Source organism: Ammospiza nelsoni, chromosome Z, assembly GCF_027579445.1.
Source record: "Ammospiza nelsoni isolate bAmmNel1 chromosome Z, bAmmNel1.pri, whole genome shotgun sequence".
Classification (NCBI taxonomy): domain Eukaryota; kingdom Metazoa; phylum Chordata; class Aves; order Passeriformes; family Passerellidae; genus Ammospiza; species Ammospiza nelsoni.
In genome coordinates this window covers 46,258,452-46,284,879 of record NC_080669.1, presented here as the reverse complement: position 1 = coordinate 46,284,879, position 26,428 = coordinate 46,258,452, and the positions used below count along the sequence as shown (strand labels likewise).

Below are 26,428 nucleotides of genomic sequence, written 5' to 3'. Positions count from 1 at the left end.
GCCCCGCGGGTGCCGCAGGAGGGCCCGCACCGGCCCCGCGCCCGCTCTCCATGCTGCGCTGGCTGATCGGCGGCGGCCGGGAGCCGCAAGGCTTGGCCGAGGTGAGACGGCTCTCTGCGGAGCCCTGCGCTTGGGGCTGGTGGTGCCGTGAGGTCGGGATGCGCTGGGCCATGGCCGTTCCCGCTGGGTGGATCTTGGCCCCGGGATGCGCCGTGCTCCGGGCCGGGTCTCGGCCTGCGAGGCAGTCGGACTGGTAGAACGGATTACGGGTGTCCTGGAAGAGAAACAGGGGAGCTGGGAAAGCACAGAGACGAATCTCAAGGCCTTCGTCTACGTCTGGGCACTTGAGTTCAAGGAGGACATTGAGGTGCTGGAACCTGTCGGGAGAAGGGGAACAGAGATGGTGCCGCGTTTGGACCACAAGTCCTGTGTGGAGTAGTTGAGGGAGCTCGGTTGGTCTTATCCTGGGAACAGGGAGGCTCAGGAGAGATATTGTCCCTCTCTCCAACTACCTGAAAAGAGGGAGTAGCCCTGGGGGTTGGTGTCTCGTCCCAAGCAGCCAGTGACAGGATGAGGCCACAGTCTCAAACCGCCCCAGGGGAGATTCAGGCTGAGCATCAGAAACAATTTCTTCACAGAAAGAGTGATTGGATATTGGAATGGAGTGCTCAGGGAGGTAGTGGAATCACCATCCTTCGAAGTGTTTAAGGACTGGACTTGGCGCTTGGTGCCGTGGTCTACTTGACAAGGTGGTGTTTATCATAGGCTGGGCTCGTTCTCAGGCGTCTTTTCAAACCTAATTGATTCTGTGAACAGCAGAACGACCGAGCTAAGCTCCTGCTTTGCGGGAGTTATGGTGTGTAGCTTTCATGCAATTCTTGCAAGTTCTGCTTTCAAGACTCTTGAGATCGATAATGTAAGTTATAGGCAGTAAGTTGTTATTTATGTGTCACAGTAGTTTGTAGTAGCTTACCAGCATTTCTTCTTAGTACCTCATCCATGAAATATGCCTTGTTGTGGAGTGTACTATACAGTGATATACTTGCTGCTGCTCAGATTAAGAGTGATGTTACTGGATTAGACGGAGAAATTTCTGGAATTTTCGTGTCTCTCAGTCTGCTGTAGTTCTCAGCATGGATTTAACAAGAGTTAATTAAAAGTATTGCTGTGCTCCATGCACTTAGTGCTTTTGTAATCTAGGCATGTATGAGGAAATAATTATTCTTCACCTGCTGTTCATGAGCAAGTTATGCCAATATTATGGTTTACTTTAAAGGTCAGTACTTAATTTGGGTCTGCACCAGGTTGGAATGATGATGTGTGGAAATACCTCTGACTTTTGTCATTGGTCAAAATGCCAATTGGATGCAGTCACATTTGCAGGTTTGTGTGCAGTTGTTTTTAGAAGGAGGGTAGGAAATACGATGCAGTTTTCTAAGACGCGCTAGAAAACCGCATTATTGTGTGTCCCTCAAAGTTTGACTTCAGCTTTGGTTTATATCCTGTGATTTAATAAAGCATGAGCACAAATCAAGGTGTGGCCCGCTTCTTCCATTCTGCCATTAATGCTTCGGTTAAATCCAATCCTCAGGACTTTTGTTCTCATTGTTTTACTCTCACACAGTTGTGGAACAATAGTACTAATTTTGCTTCTCAGCTGAAAATCTGAAGAACGAGTATTCCTGAGGGTTAGTCCCTAGACTTTTCCCGCCCTGCATGGTGTAATATTGTTTCATTTAATAATCTTCATCACCATTAGTTCTTCAATAGGTAAGAAAGCCCACAGCAGTGTGTGGGCTGTGGACTTACAGTGCTTGTTTCCTGTACTGTGACTTCAGGCAGGTGTGTTAGAGTGGCATTGCACTGGGTGAATAGAGGAAGCCTCTGGCAAAGCTGTCCTAAGTTTGTGAGATGGAAATTTCTCCTTACTTGTTTCTTTATTTTTTTTTTTTAACTGTGGAATCAGAATCTCTTCAGTTGGTGGCCAGCCATGGTGTTATCTCAGTCATGGTGGCTCTGGTGGTGGGAGCATTTCAGTGCAGGAGCATCGTGGTCTATAGGAGCTGATCTGTCATGCTCCATGATCCATAGATCAGTATTCCTATGTGCTCTCGTATCTGTGTTTTTCATGAATAGCTTTTGAAAATCCTACTTTTTAAATGCTTCACATCTTGGGAAGTTTTGAGGTTGACATGAATTTTTTTTCCTGATTACGGTAATGTTACTTGCAGGTCATGCATAAAAGTATGCGTGTTGGGAATAGAGTCCATTAACATCAGTGTCCAGATTTTACCTCCAGAAATTTGGTGTTGGTACAGGAGAGTCCAGTTAGTAGTTTGTACAAAAAAATAGATTTCTTCAGAGAAAGAACATTCATGTAACCCAACACTTGGGTAAATATTAATGAAGATCTGAAGAGAGCATAACTTGTTGTATGACATTTCTGGGGAAAAAGATGTTATTTTGTTCTCATATATAAGTGCCTTGTCAGCCCTGTAATTTTCAGTATTCACAGGGATTGTTAGAATTAAGATCAGACATAGTGTTCAAAAGAAATAACAGCATCTTGTATTGAATAGGAAGCAACATCAGACTGTACAATTGGGATGTTAATGATACCAATTCTGAGTTTTTCAGAATGGTGTTAAAATTGTTTCCTAAATGCTTGTTTTCTGACTGTAGTATTGGTATACTGAGATTTCCTTAGGATTTTTAGAACTCTAATTTTTTAAAAGGAGTGTTTGGATTAGCTTATAATGGATGAACTCCAAGTTATTCAATTTGTTATTACAGTCATGCAGATTCTACTTGCATTATTTTAAAGGGGAACTGCTGTTCTCATGTGATTGAACAAAATGAGGAACAGTTGCTTCGTGAATTGCATCAGGTAGCATAAAACCAATATAAAATCACAAGGGCTTCATTTAAAATTAAGAACTCTTCACTTTTAAAATAACAGCAGGTTTATTTCCATCCATATTTATTAACTATGTCGTTATTAATTCCCAAGGAATAATGTCATAGTACCAATATCAAAGTAATAGAAAATAATTTATTAATCCTGCAAGAAAAAGTTCAAGTTTCTGAGGATGACAAGTTTGTCTTTCATGTGGTGTTACGTGTCATGTGATGGATGTTGCACAGTGTTCTGTAGTTGCTGTTTTTACAATGTACATTCAGTTGAAATTCTCAAAGAAAGGACAGTCTTGGAAATAGTATGTTGTTGACTGTTGTGTAAAATAAATCTAGGAGGGAGAGAGTGCTGTCACTGTTTAGATGGTTAAAAAAAAGTCTGGCAAGTTGTTTCAGAATGTTTAAGATCTTAATTACAAAAAGGTTGTCTTGAAATAAAATGACGATTGAAATTGGCAGAACTATTCTGCCTTAAAAATGCAGCTGTATGCAGTATTTTATTGACCCCTGCCTAGTGATCAGCTTGCTCCAAGTGATTGATTGTTCTTTTAATTAATAGTCTAGTTGGGGGTAATTGCAGATGCTGTTCTATAAAATGATTAATCATTCTCTATATTTTTTAAGCAGTTTGCTGTGGTATTTTGTAAATAGAGTACCAGTGGGTGATTTACATATTATGCAACCAAACAGTATTTGTTCTTGTTTGTTTTAAATATGTTGTCTTTATATAAGATTTTGACATTGAACAGTAGATGAAAGATATGAGAGGTTCACAGCCATCTTGTAAGAGGTGTAATTTAATGAAAAACTGAATGTATGGTGAATTGAGTCATGAAGCTGGCTTCACACGACAGCTTATAATTCAGCTGGGTTTCATCTCACTGTATCAGCAATTAAATCAGTACAAAATGTTTTTGTTGAGAAGAAAATGCTATATCGTAATTTAAAATACAGTCTATAGAAAGCTATTATTTATATGAAATAACAGGAAATTATATTTTATTATTATTTTCATTAAGGCAAAATGGTATTTCAGAAACTTTGCACATGGGTCTGTATGTAGACCCATCACAAAGACCTGATGAAAATAATTATGTTAGTACAAAATAAATTTACTTCCTTTTTTATGAATTTTAGAAATCCTCTGTACAGACAATTGGTGAAGAACAAATACAGAATCCTTACACGGAGCTCCTTGTGTTGAAAGGTCATCAAGATATAGTACGATTTCTAGTGCAAATAGATGATTGCAGGTATGAAATGCCATTTCAAGTTGTTTCACAGTGTCCTTGGCAATGTGTTTGTAAAAATGTAGTAACATTTTAATCCTGTGTTTTTACTTTTGGGGGTGAGAGCTGGAAAAACTGGTGGTAAATCAAGGGATGAATACTCCCTTTTCTTGCTGTGTTACTGTATCTTTTGGCTTCTCTTTTAAGTCTTACTTTAATGAGAAAATAATGGTCATTATGTTACATTTCTCAGTACAGTTTCATTTGTTGTAAGAATTGCCTTTAGCTGATTCATCTGTTCTTTTTCAGTTTATTCCTGGTCTGAGTGCTGCCTTCTGTACATGCATAGATTCTTACAGGACAATATGCGGTCTGCTGCTGTTCTCACAGGCTGCATGTGTCCTGTGTTTCTGAATTGAGGATAGCTGTAGTTTTACCTTGTGGTTCTATGAAAGAGTGTAATAGACTCCTGCAGATGTGCTGGAGAATTGGACGTGACATCTTCAACAATGAGTGTTGCTTTTCCTTTCTTTCTGATCTTTTGTTGCACTTCTTTTGGTGCTATAGTGCTAAACTCACTTGAGCTTTGGTTAATGCAATTTTTTTAGCTTTGCAAGATTTAAAGTTTTAGCTGCTTTATTCAGAATGACTGCTTAGTTTCAAAAGTCACTGTATGCCTGCCCTCTGCGTTACATGTCTCTTCCAGTTTGATCTGGTTCAACTTGGCATACTTCTTTGAAACTGATACTTCCTTTGTTTCTCTCCTTCAGGTTTCAGCTATATGCACCTTTCTGTATATTTCCTAACAATCTCTGTCTGTAACTTCTGAAGACTGAGTTATCTGTCTTCTGAGGACAGAGTTATCTAAAAGCTGGAAAACTGGTTAAGAAGATGAAATAATTGTATTTACCTTTGTCACTTAGGAAGTGTGACTGAGAGAATGAATTATGATAGTTGTACATTACAAACTAGTTTCTGTTCTAGTTTTATCTAAATTTACCTTGCATGTTCTTTAATTTAACATAATTCTATGAGAGAGGGAATAATTTTCTGCTTTAAAAGTAAGGTTGTAGAGTCTGTATTCAGTCATAAAATGTAGGACTCTTGACTGATGTGGAGAATTAAATAGAAAATGTTAGTGTCTAAGAACATAAGTAATAGGCAAGATTAGTTCTGTTAAGGAGATGTAGTAATTTATATCTTTTACCGATTAGACAAACAGAAGGGAAATTCTAGTATAGTCATCAATACACTGCATGAAGTTAACATGGCCTAGAGTTTGTTTTATATCTTATAGGTGTTTTGTGATGGAAGAGTCTGAAGATCCTCTTCCTCCCCATGCGCATTGATTGGAAGAGACCTTGCTAGTGGTCTCTTCCAGTTCAGAAATGCTCACAGAATCTTATTTTCTAATATTATGTATATCTATATATATACATAAATAAAATTTCACAGAAGACTCCATGGAGGATTTTTAGCTTGCCACTTTTTATTTTAAAGATTATATATCTGTATCGATATATATATATATATATATATATATATGTCAGGAAAGTTACATGCATTTTTATAACATTTATTTTTCTGTGTAGTAGTCCACCATAAGATTCATATAAAAATGGAAGAATCTTGTATGGTTTCTTCAGTCTTTTATTTCCCCAGACAGCTTAGTAAAATAACCCTTTATCAAAGTATGTTTTTCTCAAATGTAAACTGAGTATGTGTAATTCATCTTTGTAGAAACACCACAGTATTCTTAGCTTGCACATGCAGTCTTATAAAAATAAGTCTTTTTCCATTTTGGGCTTTGTTATTTGGTGGCAGGTAAATTACTAAAGCTAAAATAATGATAATCATTGTAAAACTAAAGCCTTAGTGGTGATGTTTAAGATAGGTTGTGAAATAGTATATGGATAATGAGTGAGTTGTATAGCTGGTTAGTATTCTGAGAGTTTGGGGAGTTTCATAGAGTTGTTTCAGTTGTTACTGGCAGTAATTCTAAATTCTGTTTATCAAGAATATTGTATTTTCTGTATTGTTAAACACATGATAATATTTTTCACTTGATTCTTTTCCGTATGACTAGTATTGTTACTCAAGCTTCTGAAATGTTTTTGTTTAGTTTCTGCGGCTATTCCATTGTGTGGTTTTTGTCAACTATTGTAAGCCAAGTTTCACGCTTCAGGTCTTTAGATAATATCATCTTAGTGAGAATTTTACAGAAGGATTTTCTTGTTTTCTCAGTGGCTCAGCTAAAACCAGTGAGTGGAAAATTTTCTCATATTGGTTTTTGAAGATACTAAATAAATCCTCTATGAATGTAACAGAAAGCTGGTTGTTTTTTTTGGGTTTTTTCTTCTTTGCTCTTGTACTTTTTAAACATGAAGTAAGGCTCATATTGATTGGAAGATCACTAAAGAAGGCTAAGCCTCAGCAAGAGTCTTCCAAAAACTGGACTGAGACCTTTGACACATTAAATTAAACAGAGTCCCTAGCACATTTTAAGAATAGATTTTTTTTTTTTTTTATCATTTGATCATTCTTTGCACCTTCAGGAAACAAATAAGGTTATAGATGATGGTGATCATGACTGGAAAAGACTGAGGTGACCCATGAAGACATTTTATAACACTATTGGAATTCTTAAGTCTTGTTTTTATATTAGGTATATGTTGATAATCACCTATTTAAATACACTATTTCAGTTTAGAAACTGTAATTAGGATTTACAAATGCATGTTTATAAATATACTATTTCAGTTTGAAACTGTAATTAGGATTTAAAATGCATGGTTATTCTTTAAAGACTGAATCTGATATATCTTATAAACATTTTTAGTTCTGTAAATATTGACTGTTTTTCCATTACATTATGCTATAATGAAGTTTTCAGTTTGTTATGGTTCTTTGTTTGGTTTGTTTTTTTCCAGGTTTGCATCTGCAGGAGATGATGGAATCATATTTCTGTGGAATGCTGAGGTTAGCTGTCTTTTTTAGGGGTGGCTTGTGTGCTCTGGACAGGGTAGAAGTAGAGAAGAGGTGAAAATGTCTAGGAGCAAAAAAAGCGGAATAAATAAGAATTGCTGCAGAGCTACAGTTTGAAAATGTTTTTCTGTTAAAAAGCAGAAGTGTGAAGTTGTGACTTTAGTGACTCTTTGAATGTATGTTCTGTGTTTGCTGTAAATGCTGAAATGCTGACTAGTTACTCAACAAATTTGTAGGAAGATCCCAAATTTGGCAGGACTTTTATATACATGTAAGATTTAAATACATTTCAGTCACTCTGTTAGTAATCCCTCTTTAGCATGACTGATTAATGGGGAGCTATCACAAAATTGTATTTAAAAGGTACCAAAGTCAGTAGGAATTAAACATTTCATACCATGCATGAACATGCCCTTAATTGCTTGCTGTGATAAAGGTCTTACAACTTTTGAAAACCTTAATAAGACATTAGTTTTATCATACAAATAGTGCTCTGTAAGTGTGACACCTGCTGTTTTGCTCTACTGCTCTGTTTCTCCATATCATTGACAACACTGTAGAGAACCGATGAACATTAGACCTAGGTTAAGGAAGTCTAGTATATGAGTTACATTGTTTAGTAAGAAGTATGAAGGGTCTGCAGTGTATCAGTCATTCAATTGAGGAAGAAAAAATTCTAGACTGTAAATTTTCTTTTAAATCTTCTGAAAAATTTCAGTGACATTTATAGTGGTCAGAAGGAGAGACTTGAAACTTTTCTTTTGAGCAGTTTCCACTAGTGCTTTCCTGGTTTTGAAAGCCTTTTATAATTCTATAATTGTATAATTTGTAAAAGTAAAGGGATTTTAGTATTAAAACCCATGTGTGTGTATATATATGCCCAGTGTTCTGAGCAGCTTGTAAACATAAAACTCATTTGGATATCCAGCTTTATGAACTGAGTTCCATTTTCTATTTCTGTAGGACTTCTATTGTGTTTGTTAAAGCAAATCTTTGCACTTTTAATTTAAAATATTAATCCACGTCTCTCAAGAAATTTGCAGTTAAAATTACCCTGTATTTTAGCTTTATGCTTGAAATGCCAATTTATTTCTGCATGTTTGTTTGTAGGGTTTTTCCATTTAACTAAAATGTTAGTAGAAGTAGCTGTAGTCGTCTAAAGCACCCACTTGAATCTATAGACAATGTGCATGGTAAATAAATCTGGCAGGAGGTTGGCCATAAATATAGGTCAGGTTTTTCCAATAGTTAAAATTAAAAAAAAATACATTTTCAATTAAGGGTTTGTCAACAAATCTGAATTGGTGTAGGATTTATTAAGAAGGATGATTAGCCAATATTTGCCTTAAAATTAAATGAGTTTTAATTGTGTTCTTAAGGGCTTTTAGAGTTTTTTTACTCAGAGAATAATTTCCATTATGTACTACTTCTTTAAACTTACTCATAGTGTGTTATTTCATTTAAGGTCTTGAACAGTACTGAAGGTAGTAAGTAGAAAATCCTTAAATTTCTTTAGAAAGGGAAATTTTAAACTCATAGTAATTCTTGCTTTAAAAAGTCATTTAATACCTATATTTTCTGATATTGTAGGCATTTTCCTATTTTAACCTTAGTTTTCAATGTTTTTATTTTTCAGACTGGAGAAAAACTTCATGAACTTCATGGGCACACACACAAAATTACAGCTATAGCACCGTTTTCTTCATCAGATGTTGCTGAAGAAAAAACTAATTTGATTATAACAGCATCAGCTGATAGAACTGTTATTGTATCCTTTGATCTGGAGGGAATTTAAAATTCTATGGACCTTTTGTGACTTTTACTTCTAAAGATAGCACTGACACAGGCTACAGCCCATCTCAAAACTTTAAGGCTACCTATACCCACTGGGTGTAATTGGATTACACAGGGGTTTCACTAGTTATTGTTCACATGTAGATAGATCCCTTGCCACAAAAAAATGAATCCATAACAGGCCTTTTGTGAATATAAATATTTGGCCTTTATGAATATATAATTTAGGATGAATATTGAGAAGACTGTCAGGGTTTGGGAGACTGAGTCTCTGCATACCTCTCTCCTAATATGTCATTTAGTTACCAAAACAGCATTTTCATTTATGATACATAGAACCCTTTCAGTTTCCTTAATGAATAAAGACAGGTTTGGGACTGCACTAGTGGCAGACAGGTTCAAAAAGTGTCATGTTTCCATTCTACTGTAAAGGTACTGAAGAATGAATCCCTATGAATGTCTGTTGTTTTGTTTTATACATTAAGCTATCATGTCTGGATCATGGGTCATGTGGGCAGGTGTGTTAGAATGAATGGCATTGTGTTATTTAAGAATAGGTGCATAATGGCTGAGAAGTGGGCATAATTCTTAATTTGGTTTTGGATCTCTTAATACCTCAGTTTTCTTTTTGAGAGTAGGTAGATCAAAGGTAGTGGTGTGACTTGGTTTTATTACTGTGTTGGAAAAGGCAGCCTACAACATTTAAAGTTTTTGTACTGTTGATGAAAAATTTAACATATTAGTGTGTAATTAAATATGTATTTCTCAGAGACCTTGATACTGTATTTCATAGTATTTACAGATTTATCTAACTAAAGCTCATGATCATTTCACTGAAAAATTCCCTGAAGAACTTTTGCAGGAGACATATATCTGTTTTTTGTTCTGCAGTGTTTGACAGTTCTTCAAAGACTGAATGTATGGTTGTCTGGAGGGAGTGATCTGTGTGTTTGGAACAAAAAATTAGATCTCTTGTGTAAGACCAGTCATCTTACTGATGCAGGTAAAAATGGAAATTACTCATTATAGCTGTTAAAGTGCAAGTAAAATTGATCTGTATACTGATGCAAAACCAACTTGGCAAATTCATTTTAATTCTAATGATAACATTATGTATTAGAGCCACTCTTTATTTTTTTTAATGTCAAATTTAATTCTCGTTTCTGAACTAAGACCGCTTTTAATGTTCTGTACTGTGTGAATTTTAGAATATCTCAGATCTCAGTAACTAGTACAGCACATTATCTTGGACTACAGGGCTAGAGCTCAGATGCTGATTTATGTGTTTGCTGTAACATGTACCAGATCCTTTGACTGACTTTTTGTCTGATTGAGTGTGTGTTTTATTATATTTCTAGAGTGAAAATTTGTAATAGCAGAGCAGTAAAGATAACTTTTTTATTGTTAAGAATCAGTACTTTTGATGTAGAAAATGCATGTTTTGATAGGAATATAATAATCAGAAATCACTGTCAATCATGCTTTTCTGTTAATAAACTTCTATATTATCTGTCCATGTGGAGAAAATTTTTCATGTTATTGCTGTACTTTACCAAGATGCTTACAAAGCTGTGAATCACATTCAAAGGTGGAACTGATATTGGCCTTATTTTTGTCATAGAATAAAGTAGTGGTAGGCGAAGCCTCCTAAATCCTTGAGGGTATTAATACTTCTTTTGGTTCAATGTGAAATATCATGCTAAATACCAGTTGGACTGCGGTGCTTAGTATGGAGTGCTATTGAAACTTTGGTACAAGGAATCAACGGAATGTGTGGCATGGGCCCTCTCTTCTGTCCTAATCGCTGACTTCCTTTGTGGGGAAAGAGGTTGCTTATTCCTTGGGGAATTTTCTTCTAATGGTGCTTTGGCCAAGGGTGGGGAAATTTTGTGCAGGATGAAAACAGATGATAGCAAGCTGGGCATTTTATCATATGCTTTATTCTTCTTTTTCTTGCTCTGCATGTTATTTTAGAATTGTGCATACTTGAGGTAGTATCAGTATCTGTATCTGATTTTGGTACTGCCTGTGTTTAGGGCCACAATAATTGTCATGGTGTTTTTAATACTGTCCAGCATTAGAACATAAATATCTTAATTGTATTTAAAATAAAAAGATCATTTAATTTCAGCTTTACCACAAGTTTGATGTTCAGAATTCTGCTTGATTGAGACCAAAACTCCTGATCTTACCTCTGTTTGAGATAAACTGTTCATTTCTGATGCCATTTAACTTAAGTCAATAGACTTTGGTTTTGATAAGTGGAAAGTAGATTAATAAAGAATTAGCAGTTTGTTGTGCTTTCTTGTGGTCAATAAATATTCTTTTCCCCCTTTTTTCAAAGGCATCAGTGCTTTGGTTGAATTGCCCAAAAATTGTGTTGCAGCAGCAGTTGGCAAAGAGCTAAGTGAGTATCTTGCATTTTCCAGTGTTCATGCTCCTCCATAAGACCTGCTTATCAAAGACATTTTTGAAGAGCACTCTGCTGCAATTGTATAAGAAAAGTAAATGGTATTAGGATGTAGTCAGCCACGTTTTTTCTTTGACCATTGACAAAGAGAAGACTATTCTAATCTTAATCAAGAATTTTTGGAAATATGCATGACATACAAAACAAAATGTTTCTGTATTTAGAATTATAGAATCATTAAGATTGGGAAAGACCTCCAAGATCATTGAGTCTAAGGTTTGACCAGTCACCACCATGTCAACTACCATAGAACTCACTACCATATCCGGTGATTTCTTGAACACCTTCAGGGATGCTGACTGCTCCACATCCCTAGACAACCCATTCCAATGTCTAATTACCCTTTCAGTGGATTCTTCCTGATGTCCAACCTGAACCTCCCCTTGAACAGCTTGAGGCCACTTCCTTTTCTCCTGTGACTTGTGGCCTGTGGGAAGAGGCCAATGCCCACCTTGGCATGACCTCCTCTCAGGTAGTTTTAGGAAATGATAAGGTCTCCTTTTACTCCATGCTAAACAACCCAAGCTCTTGTCTCTTAAGACTTGTCCTCCAGACCCTTCACCAACTCTGTTGGTGTTCTTTGGACACACTTCAGCACCTCAATATCTTTCTTGTCATGAGGGACCCAGAACTGAGCACAGAACTTGAGGTGTCGCCTCAAGTGGCTGTTCTGGCCTCACCAGTGTGGAGTACAAGGGCACAGTTGCTGCTCTGGTCCTGCTGGCCACACTGTTGCTGATGCAGGCCAGGATGCCACTGGCCTTCTTGGCCACCTTGGCACCCACTGACTCATGTTGGTCAAGCAGGACCTGCCTTTATTAAACCCATGCTGTCTGGGCCTGATTCCCTGGTTGTCCTGTATGTGCTGTGTGATTACACTCAAGATAATTTGTTTCATCACTTTACCTGGCACTGGCATTAGGCTGGCAGGCCTGTGGTTGCCTCAGTCCTCCTACAACCACTCGTGTAGATGGGCATCACATTAGCCAACCTCTATTTGACTGGGACCTTCCTGGTATACAAGGACTGATAAATGACAGAGATCGGCTTGGTGAGCTCTTCTGTCAGCTCCCTCAGTGTTAGTGCCACCTGTCCAGATCTGATTATGGCAATTGACATTTGTTCTTCTGGAGAAGGTCTGGAGTTGCTTACCTGAGTTGTCAGATACTCACATTCTCTAGAGCTTCCTTATCCTGGGATCTGAAGTATGAGGTATTGATGATCTCTAACTATCCAAGGCTATAATGAGTAGCTTTTATAGTACCCTTGAGATAGAAAAGAAATTCCAAGACTGATTAAAATAAAGTCTTAATTTCTGACAATATTGGTTGCTTTATTAGAGGATATTAAATTCATTGTTTTTGAATATTAATGTTTCACATAGATGAGTCCTCAAGAAAACATATTTCACTTTTAGTAACTTATCCATAAAGATGTCTGATACTTTTCAGTTCTGGTGTTGACCAGTTGTCTGAATATCAGAGTTACTAGGCTGAAGTGTTTATCCTGTATTTGCTGAAGCCTTAATGGTAACACTGAAGTAAGTGCTTCCTGTTTTTTGATTATAAGTGGCTTTTATATGGTCTCACAATGTTTAATTTGTGTCTCTGAAAATGTTGTTTTATTTAGACCTAGCTCCATCTTATTCCAAATGAAAAAACTTATTTTCTATCTTTGAAGTAATTTTTAGGCTGAGTGCTTCTAACAATGGGTCTGAAGATTGGAGTATCCTTGAAGTAAAGCGCCTTGTTGACCATCAGGATAACATTTCATCATTAGTCAGTGTTAATGGTAAGAATAATTTTCTAATATTACTGGGTTTGTTAGTTAGCAGTGGGATATTTCACCCATGGAGTTTTTATTTGAACCAAAGTTTTAACTGGAGTGAAACTTAGTAACTAGTGGATGTACCTTTTTGTGTAGCTGCAAAGGTTGTGATGTGACAAAATACAATTTCTTTGTTTATGGATTAACAACGAAATGAAACCAGGTGAGTTGTAATGTAGAAGACTCAATGTCATTGATGGAGATGGAACTCTTGGTCTTTCTATTGAGAAAGTTAAAAATGCTACTTTTTTGGTCTTGTTCCTTCTTATTCTTAAAATGGGATATGCATTGCCACGTCCCTTGCAGCTGTAGTCCTAAGGTAACTGGAGATTCTGAGTATGCAGATGTGGGCCTGCATGAAGAGCCTTTATAGAGAGGGTCTGGAAGCTGATAAGATCTGTGCTGCTCATTAGGGTGATACTGAACTAATACCTGAAATTCTGTCTGCTCTGCTGAAGGTATTGCTGGTGGGATAGAGAGTGTTTATTTATCCTTGGCTGTAGCTGTGTCTGCCTGGCTGGCACAAAGAGGCGGTATTACTGAGGTAACAATAGGCTGGAAAAAAGAAAACTTGGGTTCTATGGTACATGTTTCTGAGCTTAACTGTTGCCATTATTTTCTTCTGTTTGATTATGAAAGGAGAACATTGTTTGACTTAAAAAGACAAGATGCTACCTGCATTAAATATTGTTGTAGAAGTTCCTTTCCATGTGTGATAAACGAAGTCATGAGCAGCTACTTCAATATTGCCATTAACTCATTCATTTAATTTGTGATCAGTATTTCTATTTAGGGCAAAGATGTACTTTGTTGTGTCTGGGGGATGTTGGGGGATGCTTCCCCAAGGAATAGAAGGGCTTTGTATGTAGAAATGAAGTTCAAATATTTGTACACACTTCTGGTGGCATTCCTTGCCTTTGCAACACTGTGCTGTGCACTGTGGCCAGTGAATGTTCTTCTTCCTGATTCTAATTTTACATGAGCACTTGTCTGAGCTATGTCAGGTAATTAGATGAGTATTTACTCAAAGAGAGAGGTTTTTGTCCAGTCAGTTATGCACTGCACATTGTACATAGTTTTTTACATAAATGGGCTGTCTTTCTAGGGTTGTAGCTTTTTATAAATTTTTTTTCATATAATGTGATTTCTATGTGTGTTTTTTTTCCCTTCAGATTTGACTTTTGTGACAGGTTCTCATATAGGTGAGTTAATAGTTTGGGATGCGCTTGACTGGACAAAGCTGGCATCTGAGTGCAACTTCTGGGACTCCTCTGTCCATCCAGATGTACAACCAGAAATAAAGTTATCCCAAAGCCCACATGAAACTTCAGTTCAACACTTAACATCTGCTGAGGAGGTAAAAAGCTTCAGAGTAAATTACTTTAAGTAAGCTAGGATGATCTTACCACAGAAGATTGAGTGGTTTGTATTTTCAGTTTCCTTGTTATGATATGAGTGGCTTCTTTTAAATGTGCACAGCTATTTTATATGGTCAGTAGTTTTTATATAAAATATTTGCTGTTCACCTATATGAAGAGTTTAATATGTTGATGGTATGGAAATGAACATAATGGACTGTCACAGCAGCATTTCTTTTTGACTAATAAAGATTTATTACTTGTTTAAAATACCACTAGAGAAAAGTAAAAATGGGTGTGTGTTTTGATGGCATCATCTTTTATATTCCAGATCCTGGAAATAATGTTTTCCCAGTAATGCACCTGTTTGAGCAGTTACAGCTGAGGTTACTGTGAGAATACTGTGGGGTACTATTTAAGAGTAGGCATATGTTTATGCTTCCTAGTAAATCAGTATTGCTCTTTCTGTTCAGGGGGACTATCCAGAATTATATACTCAAATGTTTCCAAGATCCTGTCTACTATAGTCATGCTTTAGTGATAAATTCTTGGTCAGAATACTCAGTTAGAACTCAGTTATCATGCAGCAAACACTAAAAATACTCAGGTTGATATTTAATTTTGTGAAATGTTACCAACATTTCACAAAATTAAATGTGGCAAAATAAAAGATCTTTCATTGTTGAGTTACACTGGGATTTTGTTTGGGGCATGTAGGTCCGTTATTGAGAATGATTAAGAAAGAGATTCATGGAAATGGATTCAGATATATAAGCTGTAAAACATAAAAGCTGTGGAAAAGCCTGAAAAGAGGGTAAGGACCAAACAGTCACCTGATGCATTTGCCTCTTTCTGAATAGAACTTTCCTAAAACACTGGAGTGAGAAATACTGTGGGAAGTTGGGGGGCTAAAAAGATGTGGCTGCCCTTAAAGGTGGGATATACAGTGGTTTTGTTGTCAATGCTTATTTCTACAATAAGCCAAAAATGAATTTTATTTAGGATAAGTCCTCTAATTTAGCTTCAGAACACTTTGATTCCATGCTTGAAAGCTACGTATGATGTGTTTTAAGGGAGTAGGAAAGAATTTGAGGAAGGACAGAAGTTTTCAAAACATTCAATGTGGAATCTGGGGCTCCTGTCTTCCATTCATGAGACTGAACTAAATAAATAAATAGGTGTGATTTTTTTTTTTTTAATTGTGAGAGTTTTGAATGATGGGAAGAAAAGGTTGTTCTAGTATTACATACCAAAATAGAAGGTGCTTTTAAGGTAGTGCTGTCTGCATTGTAAAGCTCCTCAAGGAGCCTAAAGTGTGGTGCAGAAATGTATTTGTCTAAGATATTATTTTGTTATGTGGTATTTCAAAGCAGACCACTGCTTTTCATATTAAAAAATGGTGTAAAATATATGTTTTCTCTGTCTTCCAGACTTGGTAGTTAGGTAGTTGGAGAAGATACACTTGTCTAGTTTGACACTGGGCTTGTAGGCAAAACATGATTCAGAAAAAAATGGGATGGTAAAAGTTTTCAAAGCTAGGGAACAGTGCTAAGGAGTACATCTGCTGTTCTGGTATGTGTATTTAGCTTGCCTATTAATAGAACTGTACAATTCATGCTTCATATGTTTTATTTTCTTGGATTTTGAGATGACCAGGATTTTGCCAGGGCTTGTGAATAAAGAAGAGTGCTCCATGAAGAGCATCTTTTGCAAAGCTGTAAGATTGTATGGCTCAGGTTGGAAGAGTTATGTGGAAAGCCATTGAATTTGAACCTTATGAAAGCTAAGATAATGGGCTTAGTGTTTTGTTTTTTGTCTTGATTTCCTATTGGTGGTATCAGAAATCTGTTAAGCTTCAGTGCTCCCACAACAGATAGACATAAGGGAAAAAAAAAGAATAAAAACCTGAACAAAGAGTTTTGAACAATGTTAAAACATTGATGAATGTATACAGGAAATTTTAGTCAAAAGACCCTAGGCTACAAGTTGTACAAAATGTTGACAGACGTGCAGTGTGAATTGTATATCAGATATTAATGTTTGGGTTGTGTAAATGGAAACTGGCTGTTCAGGGAAATGTTCCTAAACACTGTCATCTAAACAAGGCATGTTCAAAACTGCAAATATATACTGAATGGAAACCTTTTGCACACTTCTGGTACTGAATACTAATCATGTGTACATGCACAGGATTGTACACTTGTCCTCTGTAAGTTCATCAAAAGACATGAAGTGGTCCAGGTCCAAAGATCTGTAAACTGTTTCTGGTGTCTTAGGGTCATGATGATTATGAGGCGGAATGCCTGCAATCTTTTGAAGAAGAGCATTGAATGCAAAATGCAGTATTGCATAATACTTTGCTATGAGAGAGTTCCTTTTCTGAATTCAGTAGAGCTCAATTCTTGAGCAAGGTCTCTTTATCCACCTCTGTCTTTAGTTAAGAATAATAGTAGTTTTTCTTGATAAAACAAAGGCTTTTCAAAACATCGGACATTATTTTACTGTAAGAACATGAGCATTTAATTACAGAAGTGTATTGATTGGTTGGTATCCTTAGTTTCTGCTTAGACTCTGAAGAACAGGATAAAAATACAGACATAAAATTACTGCTTAGAATATAGGATTATATCCCACGTTTGCTTTTAAAAAATCCATCTCTTTTTATAACTTGCCAATTTCATATGTTTGGGATAAAGCAATAACATGAGGATTGAAACAAGCTAGGTCATAGTATCATTGGAAATCCATTATATGCAACGTGATCCTTTGGTATCTATTTCTGTAAGTTGTTCTATTGAATTTTCTTTCCAGTGTGTGTTTGCTGCTGTTGGGAAAGGCATATACGTATATAATCTTCATATGAAGCGTGTGATTGCCTGCCAGAGAACTGCTCATGACTCCTCTGTGCTGCACATTGAGAAGCTTCCAAACAGGTACAAAAAACATAGTACATTTTGTTAATGCAATAAAGAAAAGCAAAACCTGGAAGGGTGACTAGATACAGACTGCAAAGCTACATTGGATTTCTAGGGCAGGGACTTGATTTTCAGTTTGATCTGCTTTTATTAGGTAGAGCTTGTTATCTGATCTTGCAAAATTTGTTATTGTAATTCAGTGGGAAAACCTATATTTCCAGTATGACTGGTACACAGGCTGAAAATACCTCAGCTATTTTCAAAATCAGATTTGATGAAGCACTTTTGTTTGTATTGTGAAAATGTAGCTTAATGGCATTTTACTAATAGAAAGCAAAGGCATATAGCATATATTTTTCATTAAATATTTTATAATACTTGAAGTGTTTTTACAAAAATTAATAAACTTGCCATTTCTGTTTCTTAGTGCAGAGTTTCTAGCTGGAACTTTTGGCAGCCAACTTGGACAAGTTGCTGCATATATATGTATATGCTGTAATATACCATAGATAATAGTACTAGATCCCGTTATGTTCTTGTTCAATGGGGCAAAATCTGCCAGAAGATAAAAACTGAGGCCTTGGTCTTGTAACTGCATGTATGCTAAGCTGTTCTAAATGTGTAATGAAACAGAGTACCTTTCCTTTCATTATTTTTCTGTAAGAAAAATAGGGTTTTGCTTAATGAAAGTAAACTTACAGAAATGAGTTAGTGGAACTGTGTTTGCAGAGTCTAGACTGGTTGTGTTTTGGTTTACATAGTGGTATGCTTTCAATATGGAGTTGAAAAGGTTTATTTTTTTCCACTTATTCTAAATATCTGTTATACTTTGTTCTGCTACTAATGAATTTTGTTTTCTGTGGAACATCTGTACACCCTGCTACATTTAAGAGTTCTAGTAAACTTGTATAGAACCTGAGGGACTTACTGTCTCTTTCATAGAGGCATCACAAGGTGATTTGCACAGGTAAGTATCCATGCTAGTGTTGCTTATCAACTGTTTTTACAGGCAGCTGATCTCCTGTTCAGAAGATGGCAGTGTGCGCATTTGGGAACTCAGAGAAAAGCAGCGGCTGCCAGCTGAACCAGTTCCAACAGGTTTGCTAGTAGTGGGGAGTGAAAGGAACATTTAAAAACTCAGTATTTAACATATAGGAATAGAGAGGCTTTCGGGCTTTGTAAAGAGTGATAATGTCTTGTGTTTAACCAGCTGATTACAGGTGTGGGAGGGAAGCTGAAGAGAGTGTGAGTTCAAGTACTCCAAGCTCTGGTACGGGATGATAGAAGATACAGCTGAAGCAATTCTGTGCCATAAGGCTTACTTACAGTTTACAGTTGTATGAGCCAGTTAAAAAAAAAAAAAGACCTGACAAACCTTGATCCTTTCTTCCTTGTACCAAACAGTATTGAATTCTATACCGTACCAGAGTAACTACCTTGTGATGAAAGCTTGCAGATAAGCAGCTGGCAGCAAAAAAAAAGGTGTTTTCCACATCTCCTCTTTGAACTTAGAATTATATTGGGACTTACAGTTTGGAGCTGTATCCAAACTCAGATACTGCCTCTGGGCACTGCAGACCTTAGAGCTAGTTGATTGTGTTACAGGGAACATTTTCCCCAAGTAAAGACATTCATAGAATCACAGAATGGGTAAGGTTGAAAGATTCTACAGTGAGTCATGTGGTCCAGCCTCCCTACTCAAACAGGGTGATTCTGGAACACATGGCAGAGGATTGTGTCCAGATGATCTTAGAGTATTTCCAGTGAGGGAGACTCCACAACCTCTGGCCAACCTGTTCCAGTCTTCAGTCACACACAATAAAGGAGTTCTTCCTCTTATTCAGGTGGAACTTCTTGTGCATCAGTGTCTGCCAATTGTCTCTTCTCCTACTACTCAGCGCCTCTGAGAAGAGCCTGGTCCATTGTCTTAATACCTCTCTTCAGATATTGATAGGCATTGATGAGATCCCCTCTCAAGGCTGATCAGGCTCAGTGTCCTCAGCCTATCCAGATGCTCCAGTCCTCTCATTATTTTTACAGCCTTCTGCTTGACCAGCTTGCTTGTCCTGAGAAGTCCAGAAAGGGACACAGTGCTCCTGGGGAGACCTTGCTAGGGCTGAGTACAGGGGCAGGATCACCTTCCATGACCTGCTGGCAATGCTCTTCCTAATGCCCCCCAGGATACCATTGGCATTCTTGGTCACAAGGACACACTGCTGGCTCATGGACAGCTTCTTGTCCACCAGGATCTTCTCCACAGGGACCCCCAGGTTCTTTTCCACAGAGCTGCTCCCCAGCAGGTCAGCCCCAGGTGCCTGAGGCTGTTCCTCCCCAGGTGCAGGATCCTTCATTTGTCTTTGTTGACTTTCAGATGGTTCTTCTCTGCCCATCTCTCCAACCTGCCAAGGTCCTTCTGAAGGGCTGCACAGCACTCCAGAGTGTTGGCCATTCCTCCCAGCGTTGTGTTCTCAGTGAATTTGCTGAGGAGACACATTCCACCTTTTACAAGTCAAGAATGGACAAGTTAAACAGTTCTGGGCCCAGTATTAAACCTTGCAGGGCTCTGCCAGTGACAGGGCTCCAACTGTGCCACTGATTTTGAGCCGCTGGGATCTGTTGTTCAGCCAGTTCTTGATCCACCTCACTGTCTAGTCATCCAGCCCACATCCCTGAGTTTGTGAGGATGTTCTGGGAGACAGTGTTGTAATCCCTGCTGAAGTCAAGTAGACAGTATCCACTACTTTCCCCTCATCCATCCAAGTAATTGTTTCATTGTAGAAGGCAAATAGGTCAGTCAAACATGGCTTACCTTTGTTGAACCTGTGCTGCCTGTTCCTGATCACCATCTTGTCATCCAGGTAGATAGAGATGGTCTCCAGAATTAAGTGCTCCATCGCTTTCCCAGGGATTGAGGTGAGGCTGACCGGCTGGTAGTTTCTCTTTTGAAGACCAGGGTGACATTTGCTTTCTTCCAGTCTTCAGCACCTCTCCTGATCTCCACGACCTTTTAAAGATGATCATGAGGAGCCTTGCAGTGGTGTCCACCAGCTCTCTGAGCACTCGTGGATGCATCCACTCAGGGCTCACGGACTTGGAAATGTCACGTTTGCCTAGATGGCTTCTAACCTAATCCTCCTTGACAGAGGGAAAGTCTTCCTTCCAACATTCCTTTACTCTGGTCTCCTGGGTCAGAGAATGCTGAGGGCTGGTCTTGTCACTGAAGACTGAAGCGAAGTACAGTACCTGACTTCTCTGCATTCTGGCCTGCATGGTCCCACCCTCCATTTAGGAACAGCCCTACATTATCCTTAGTTTTAATTTTGTTCTTGATGTATTTGAAGAAGCCCTTCTTGTTGTCTTTGACACCCTTGGCCAGTTTTAATTCCAGATGGGTCTTGGCCTTCCTTGTTTCATTTTTACTTACTCTTACAGCCTCTCTGTATTTTCAGCTGGCCTGACCCTGCTTCCATCTCCTGTGTATTTCCTGCTTATGCTTGAGTAATGACAGTTCCTTTGTAGTACTTGCTACTCTTTGGCCAAGCTCCCTTGCACACTGGCAGTTGGGATCTTTGACAGGTGCTCAGGACAGTGTAGTTCATGTCAAGGACTGGGAACAGCAACACTATTGCTCTTCTGTAGGAATTTTTTATTCAAGATGTAAATAATTTTCCTGATGTATCTTGTTTACCTAGCTATTCATCTCTTGTTGGTAACTTTTGAAAATGTATTTTTGCTGCTTAGGTTGATTTAGAAACACTTTTTCAGGAATATTCCATCTTCAGCATTGCTGGTGACAGGCTGATCTACACAGTGACAAGTGGTGTTTGGCTTCACATTATAAATTTATAACTTCAGTGAATTAAGATGTTTGGAAAAAACCTTAGGGAGATATTGCTGTTGATTTGCACTCTTTTTATTTTAGGGATCCCCTGAGAAGCTGTTCACCTCACCAGTTATCTCCCTTGAACCAGGGCCATGATTTAGCACAATTCTAGTTTTATGTGCTGATAGGGCTGAGGGAAGAATTGGGAATAAAGTCTGAACTGCATTGTCAACAGAACCCAACCTTCTTACTTGTGTCAATACTGTTACACAGTTCTGGGGGCTGCGGCTGTGTACTTTTGTGCAATCTAAATGGAACATGTGAAGTACTATCTTTACACTCCACATTTGCTGATAGTTTTTGCTGAAGGAAGGAGGCAACGAGCCAGCACTTAGATGCTGTAGTGCAGAACATACAGAGGAGAGATTGGTGCCTCATTTTTGTGCTCTTTGCACAAGTAACAATTTAGGTGGGCAGAGCAAAGATAAACACCTGCATAAACTTGTCCTGCATGTATCTTTGCTGTTCAGTTCATTCTTTTAGGAAATCTTTGTATTTGTTCCTAAATCTGTATATTGTCTCATCCAAGTGTGTAATTCAGCATGTTTTCTAAATTACATTGTGGCACAAGTAGCTATATTTTCTTCTTCCCTCAAGATGAATAATCCAGATGCTAAAGAGCTGCACAGTACAGTGCTTCTGTCTTTGCCATGCAGAGTGTCCTGCTTTTAGATTTTATGTGGCTTTTGTAGTTCTCTCTTTAGCTAGAAGAAATAATTTATATTTGTGATTTTTGTCAAAATAAGAGATTTTTTTCCCCTCTCAGGGTTTTTCAACATGTGGGGATTTGGAAGGACAAACAAGCAGGCAAACCAAGCTGCTAAGAAGATGCAGGAGAATACACCTGTGTATTTCTTGGAGCTGGTTGGTGATTTGATTGGTCATTCATCAGCTGTGCAGGTAGGTCAGCATTAGTAAGAATGAGAAAAAGTCAGTGTTAGTAAGTCACATAAATTTGACTGTTTTTTGAGCTGTAACTTTTAACTGTCTGACTCTGGAGGCTAGGAACACATTTTGTGGTATCTTTAGTGCAGTGTGAAAACACTCAGTATACACACTGACTTAATATTCTAATGACAACTTGCTCACTGATGTCTGAGGACTGTGTTTGCACATAAATGCTAGAGATAATCTGACAGAGTATTTGGCTTCATTTAGAGACTGCAGACAATACAGCTGGGAACGTGTACATGACCCAGATTTCATCTGAAGTTCACAATCTAAAGAAGGACTCCTACAAAAAAAACTGAAACGAAAACACGCAGAGTTATTTCTTAACCCTCCATGCTGTGAGCATTAAGGAGGTCTTTTAACTTAAGCAGTACTACCAGTATTGTTCCATGCTTCTGTCTGCCTAAAATAGCAGGTGTTCATTTTAAATGGCATTTTCCCTCCACACTTTTCTGTCACAAGATATTGGAGTAACAAAGCACTTCGTTACAGTGGACTTCTACATATGTTCTTGGCAGGAGCAGGGAGCAGGGAGAAGGGCAGCCAGAAGGGGATAGCGTGGTTCTGGAGTAGCTTTGCTCACAGGCATTCATGGGGCAGACTGGATTTCAGACTGCTGCTGCTAAAACCTGAAAGCTGTTCTTTAATAGCTAAGGTGAACCTTTCTGCTAAAGGGATTTCTTCAAGGCTCTCTTTCCCTTTCTGCCATCTTTCTTTTGAAAAACTGTTGGAAGGGGGTCTTAACCACTTGGAAGGTTGCTCTCTAAGCAAGGGGACATGGTGTGTAATTCAGCAAGAGAAACAAAGAAGGTGAGAGGCATACATTGGGTCTTGGCTGAGATGCAGGGCAAAGAAGTAATGGAGATGATGGTGGATGTGATTTCCTGCAGTGTTCTGCATATGGAAAATTTTGGGATTTTTCAAACTCTGGGAATATGGGAGCTGTTGAGGAAGAAAATGTCGAGTAGTGATGAAATGTGATGGCCAAGATGAGGACTTGGGAGACTATGTCTACTGGAACCCTGTAGCTATTAAGTGAGCATTCCCAGGGCAGGTAGGCTTTGGCCTGAATGCTTCCCCTAGACAGAATCCCTTTAACAAACTGAAGAATTGGGGCATTGTGAGTATGCCATAGTGACATCACAGGTTCCATTGGCTGTCATGTTGGACTGCAGTTAGTGGTTAATCTTAGGCAGTCTTGTGATGATCTCAGAAGTCAGGGGTTAACTCATGATTTGTCAGCTCCATTGGTCTTGCAAAATCCTTCCCCTGGTGCTGTACTTCCCTCCAGTAATATGTTTCTTGCTTGTTTAACTTCCTCTGTGTGACTAGGCATGTGTCTGTCACAGCTGTTTGTCCTTTGATCTTTCCAGGCCTGCTGCTAACTCTACTGTGTTGTAGGGGGGAGGGGGGACAGTGTACCTCGTGAACACAACACTTCTGTTCCCAAGAACCCAGATCAGAGTTTGTGCAAGTTGTTCACTCTTCTACTGCTGATTTGAAACAAGTTTCTTCAGAATTCTGTCCTTTAACTTACCTATCTGTAAGTTAAGTTACTTATCACTGCTTTTTTAGACGGAGATCTTTCAGTATGAAGTGACTAAACAGTTTGTTTCTGTGTAGCAATTTTATGGCATCTCTAACATACAGTATGTAATTTTGTATTCCTGTTTATAAGCAGAGCCATATCAGATACATATGTTTGTTTAGTCCAGCTATACACAAAATAATTAAGCAAGTTGACCATCTCATGCAAGCATCATGGTAATAATAGTTGTTTCATTGCAGATGTTCCTGTACTTTGGTGAACTGGGATTGGCTACATGCTCTGCTGACCACCTCATTATTTTGTGGAAGGATGGTGAACGAGAATCTAGCCTCCGCAGTTTAACGCTATTTAAAAAATTGGCACAGAATGGTGATTTGCAGCTCAAACTTTAAATTGTTTGAATACAGGCTGTATATATGTAAACTGGATGTGTTTTAAATATGAGTGTAAAGAATCTGGGAGTCTGACTTCTAGTAGAGCTTACACTTTATGTCATGTGTTATATTGGAACTTCTCTTAGTTGCTACTCTTCTCAAAGGGGGATTTTGCATTTTGTTACACTCTGTCAGCAGAAATGGTGTTCTCTTGAAAGACTGAAGGTAATAATGAGTCATTAAATAGTTTCTAGTATTATCCCAAATGTTTAAAATTATCATGAGTGAATGTCAAAATTAAGAATTGTGAAATACAGTAGATGGATCATAATTAAAGCAGTTGAGGGCATCCACAGTGCTATGTGCAGGAAGAAGGCACGGGAAGAAATCTGCAGCTTCCTGCTCTAATTTATTTCTATAAGCTGAACTTTCCTCACTGATGGCTCAGATTTGTGTGTATACAGAAAGCCCTGAAAGAAAGCATTCTTAAATAGAAATTTTGCACTTTAAATTAATATCCTGCATCAATGGTAAGGAAAAAAAAAGGTAGGTAATGCCAGTTTGTCAGGTTCTAATTTTTGGAAAACTGAGGTACACAGAAACTGTTTACTAGTAGTAGCTGAAGTTTCTCTTGAGTTAGCCTACATTACTGGACTTTATACAGCATTACCATTACACCATTACCAAGTTTAGCATGCAGTGTGATTAGTTTAGCTTAGTCTTTCCATAGTGCATTCATCAAATTAAATTGTATCTAATAAAAAGCATTTGCTTTACCATGAATTTTCAGAATCCTTTCTTAAGCAGTAGGAGTTGATATTTCAATAGTAGTGAAACTGTGTTTTGCCATATGAATACTAAATTCTCAACTGAAGTCTGACTGCAGAGAAATGTGCACCAAGTTTGTAAGGTAAATAGTATTTCAGGGTTAAAAAAAATAAGTAGCTCAGTGCACAGATACTAAGAGTCTGTGCTAACAATAGCTAAACAGGAGTAGGGAAAGAAATGCAAACTAAAACAAAGCTCAAACCACAGCAACAAAAACACAAAAGCAAAAAATCGAATCAACACACAAGCAAATAAATAACCCCCTCTCCCCCCTCCCTGCCAACAACAACAAAAAAAAACAAACTGAAAAATGAAACAGTTAAACCCAGAACTGATACTAAGACAGCATGAGGAAGGACAAGATAATGAGTGGTACATTACCATTTGAACAGAGAAGAGCTAGGGAAAAGGGAAAGTTTGGGAACTTAGTGGTCATAAAACTATGTAGAAGATGGTGCTACTATCCTCAGGTCTACTCAGGAGATACAGCACCTAAATGGTGTGGGAATAAGTCTTGTGCAACTTTTCAGTGCCATCTCTTCCCTTTGAATCACTGAGAATTGTTTTCAGTACAGGAAACTGTGGCTGTAATTCCAGACCTCAGATACAGTGGTTGCAGTAAGTGTGATTAAGACAAAGGGCTAAGCAGATTCTTGCAAGAGCAAAAGAAGGAAGAAAGCTCCTAGCTTCCTAGGAGAAATCAGAGGTTTTTAGACTTGCTTCCCTGAGCAGCAGTGGGCACTTTCCTTCCTCCTGCCACTCAGAAGCCCACCTTTGCCTCTTGAGTCTTATTATGAGACTATAATCTCTGGAATGCAGGGCAGAGGGGCAGCAAGATTTTGAGCTGTAATTTTTCCCAACCTTAGTCAGGTTGTACAGCTAATCTTACTTGAGTATATACCTCAAAATTACATACTTCAAAACCACAAAATGGATGGAAGAATTGTTAAATTACCATCTCCTTTCAATTCAGGGAGGTTAAATCCTGAATTGTGTTAAAGTTTGAGCTGCATGTTCTTTGCTAAGGCTGGCTATTCTGCTGATTCATGTAGGAAACGCATTTGGATTACAGCTGAGGATAACATTCCTTTGGGTATATGGTATTAAACTTGAGAGAGGAAAGCATGTTAAGTTTACATTGCTTCAGCTTGTCTTCTTCAGCAGATTTTTGGCTTACCCAGGAGAACCTGGGGAGATAAAATGTCTCTTTGGATCTTTTTTGTTGTTTTAACTATTTGGTTGTATATAGTGCTTGTGTGTACACACTGTTATGACGCCTTTGCAGTGAAAGCTTATGAAACAGATTTTTTGGAGAGTCCCTGTTACCATCAATTATAACTACAGAGAAGGAA

General features: G+C 38.0%; 1 protein-coding gene across 1 annotated transcript; it reads left to right on the top strand.

The window, feature by feature from the left end:
* Positions 1-26,428, top strand: WDR41 (WD repeat domain 41). Its single transcript, XM_059491872.1, has 13 exons — positions 1-101; positions 4,051-4,166; positions 7,073-7,121; positions 8,764-8,895; positions 9,291-9,353; positions 9,813-9,924; positions 11,266-11,328; positions 13,072-13,182; positions 14,391-14,575; positions 17,388-17,509; positions 18,501-18,589; positions 22,141-22,274; positions 24,114-26,428. The coding sequence occupies exons 1-13, from the start codon at positions 51-53 to the stop codon at positions 24,264-24,266; spliced, it is 1,380 nt and encodes a 459-aa protein (XP_059347855.1). The 5' UTR covers positions 1-50; the 3' UTR covers positions 24,267-26,428.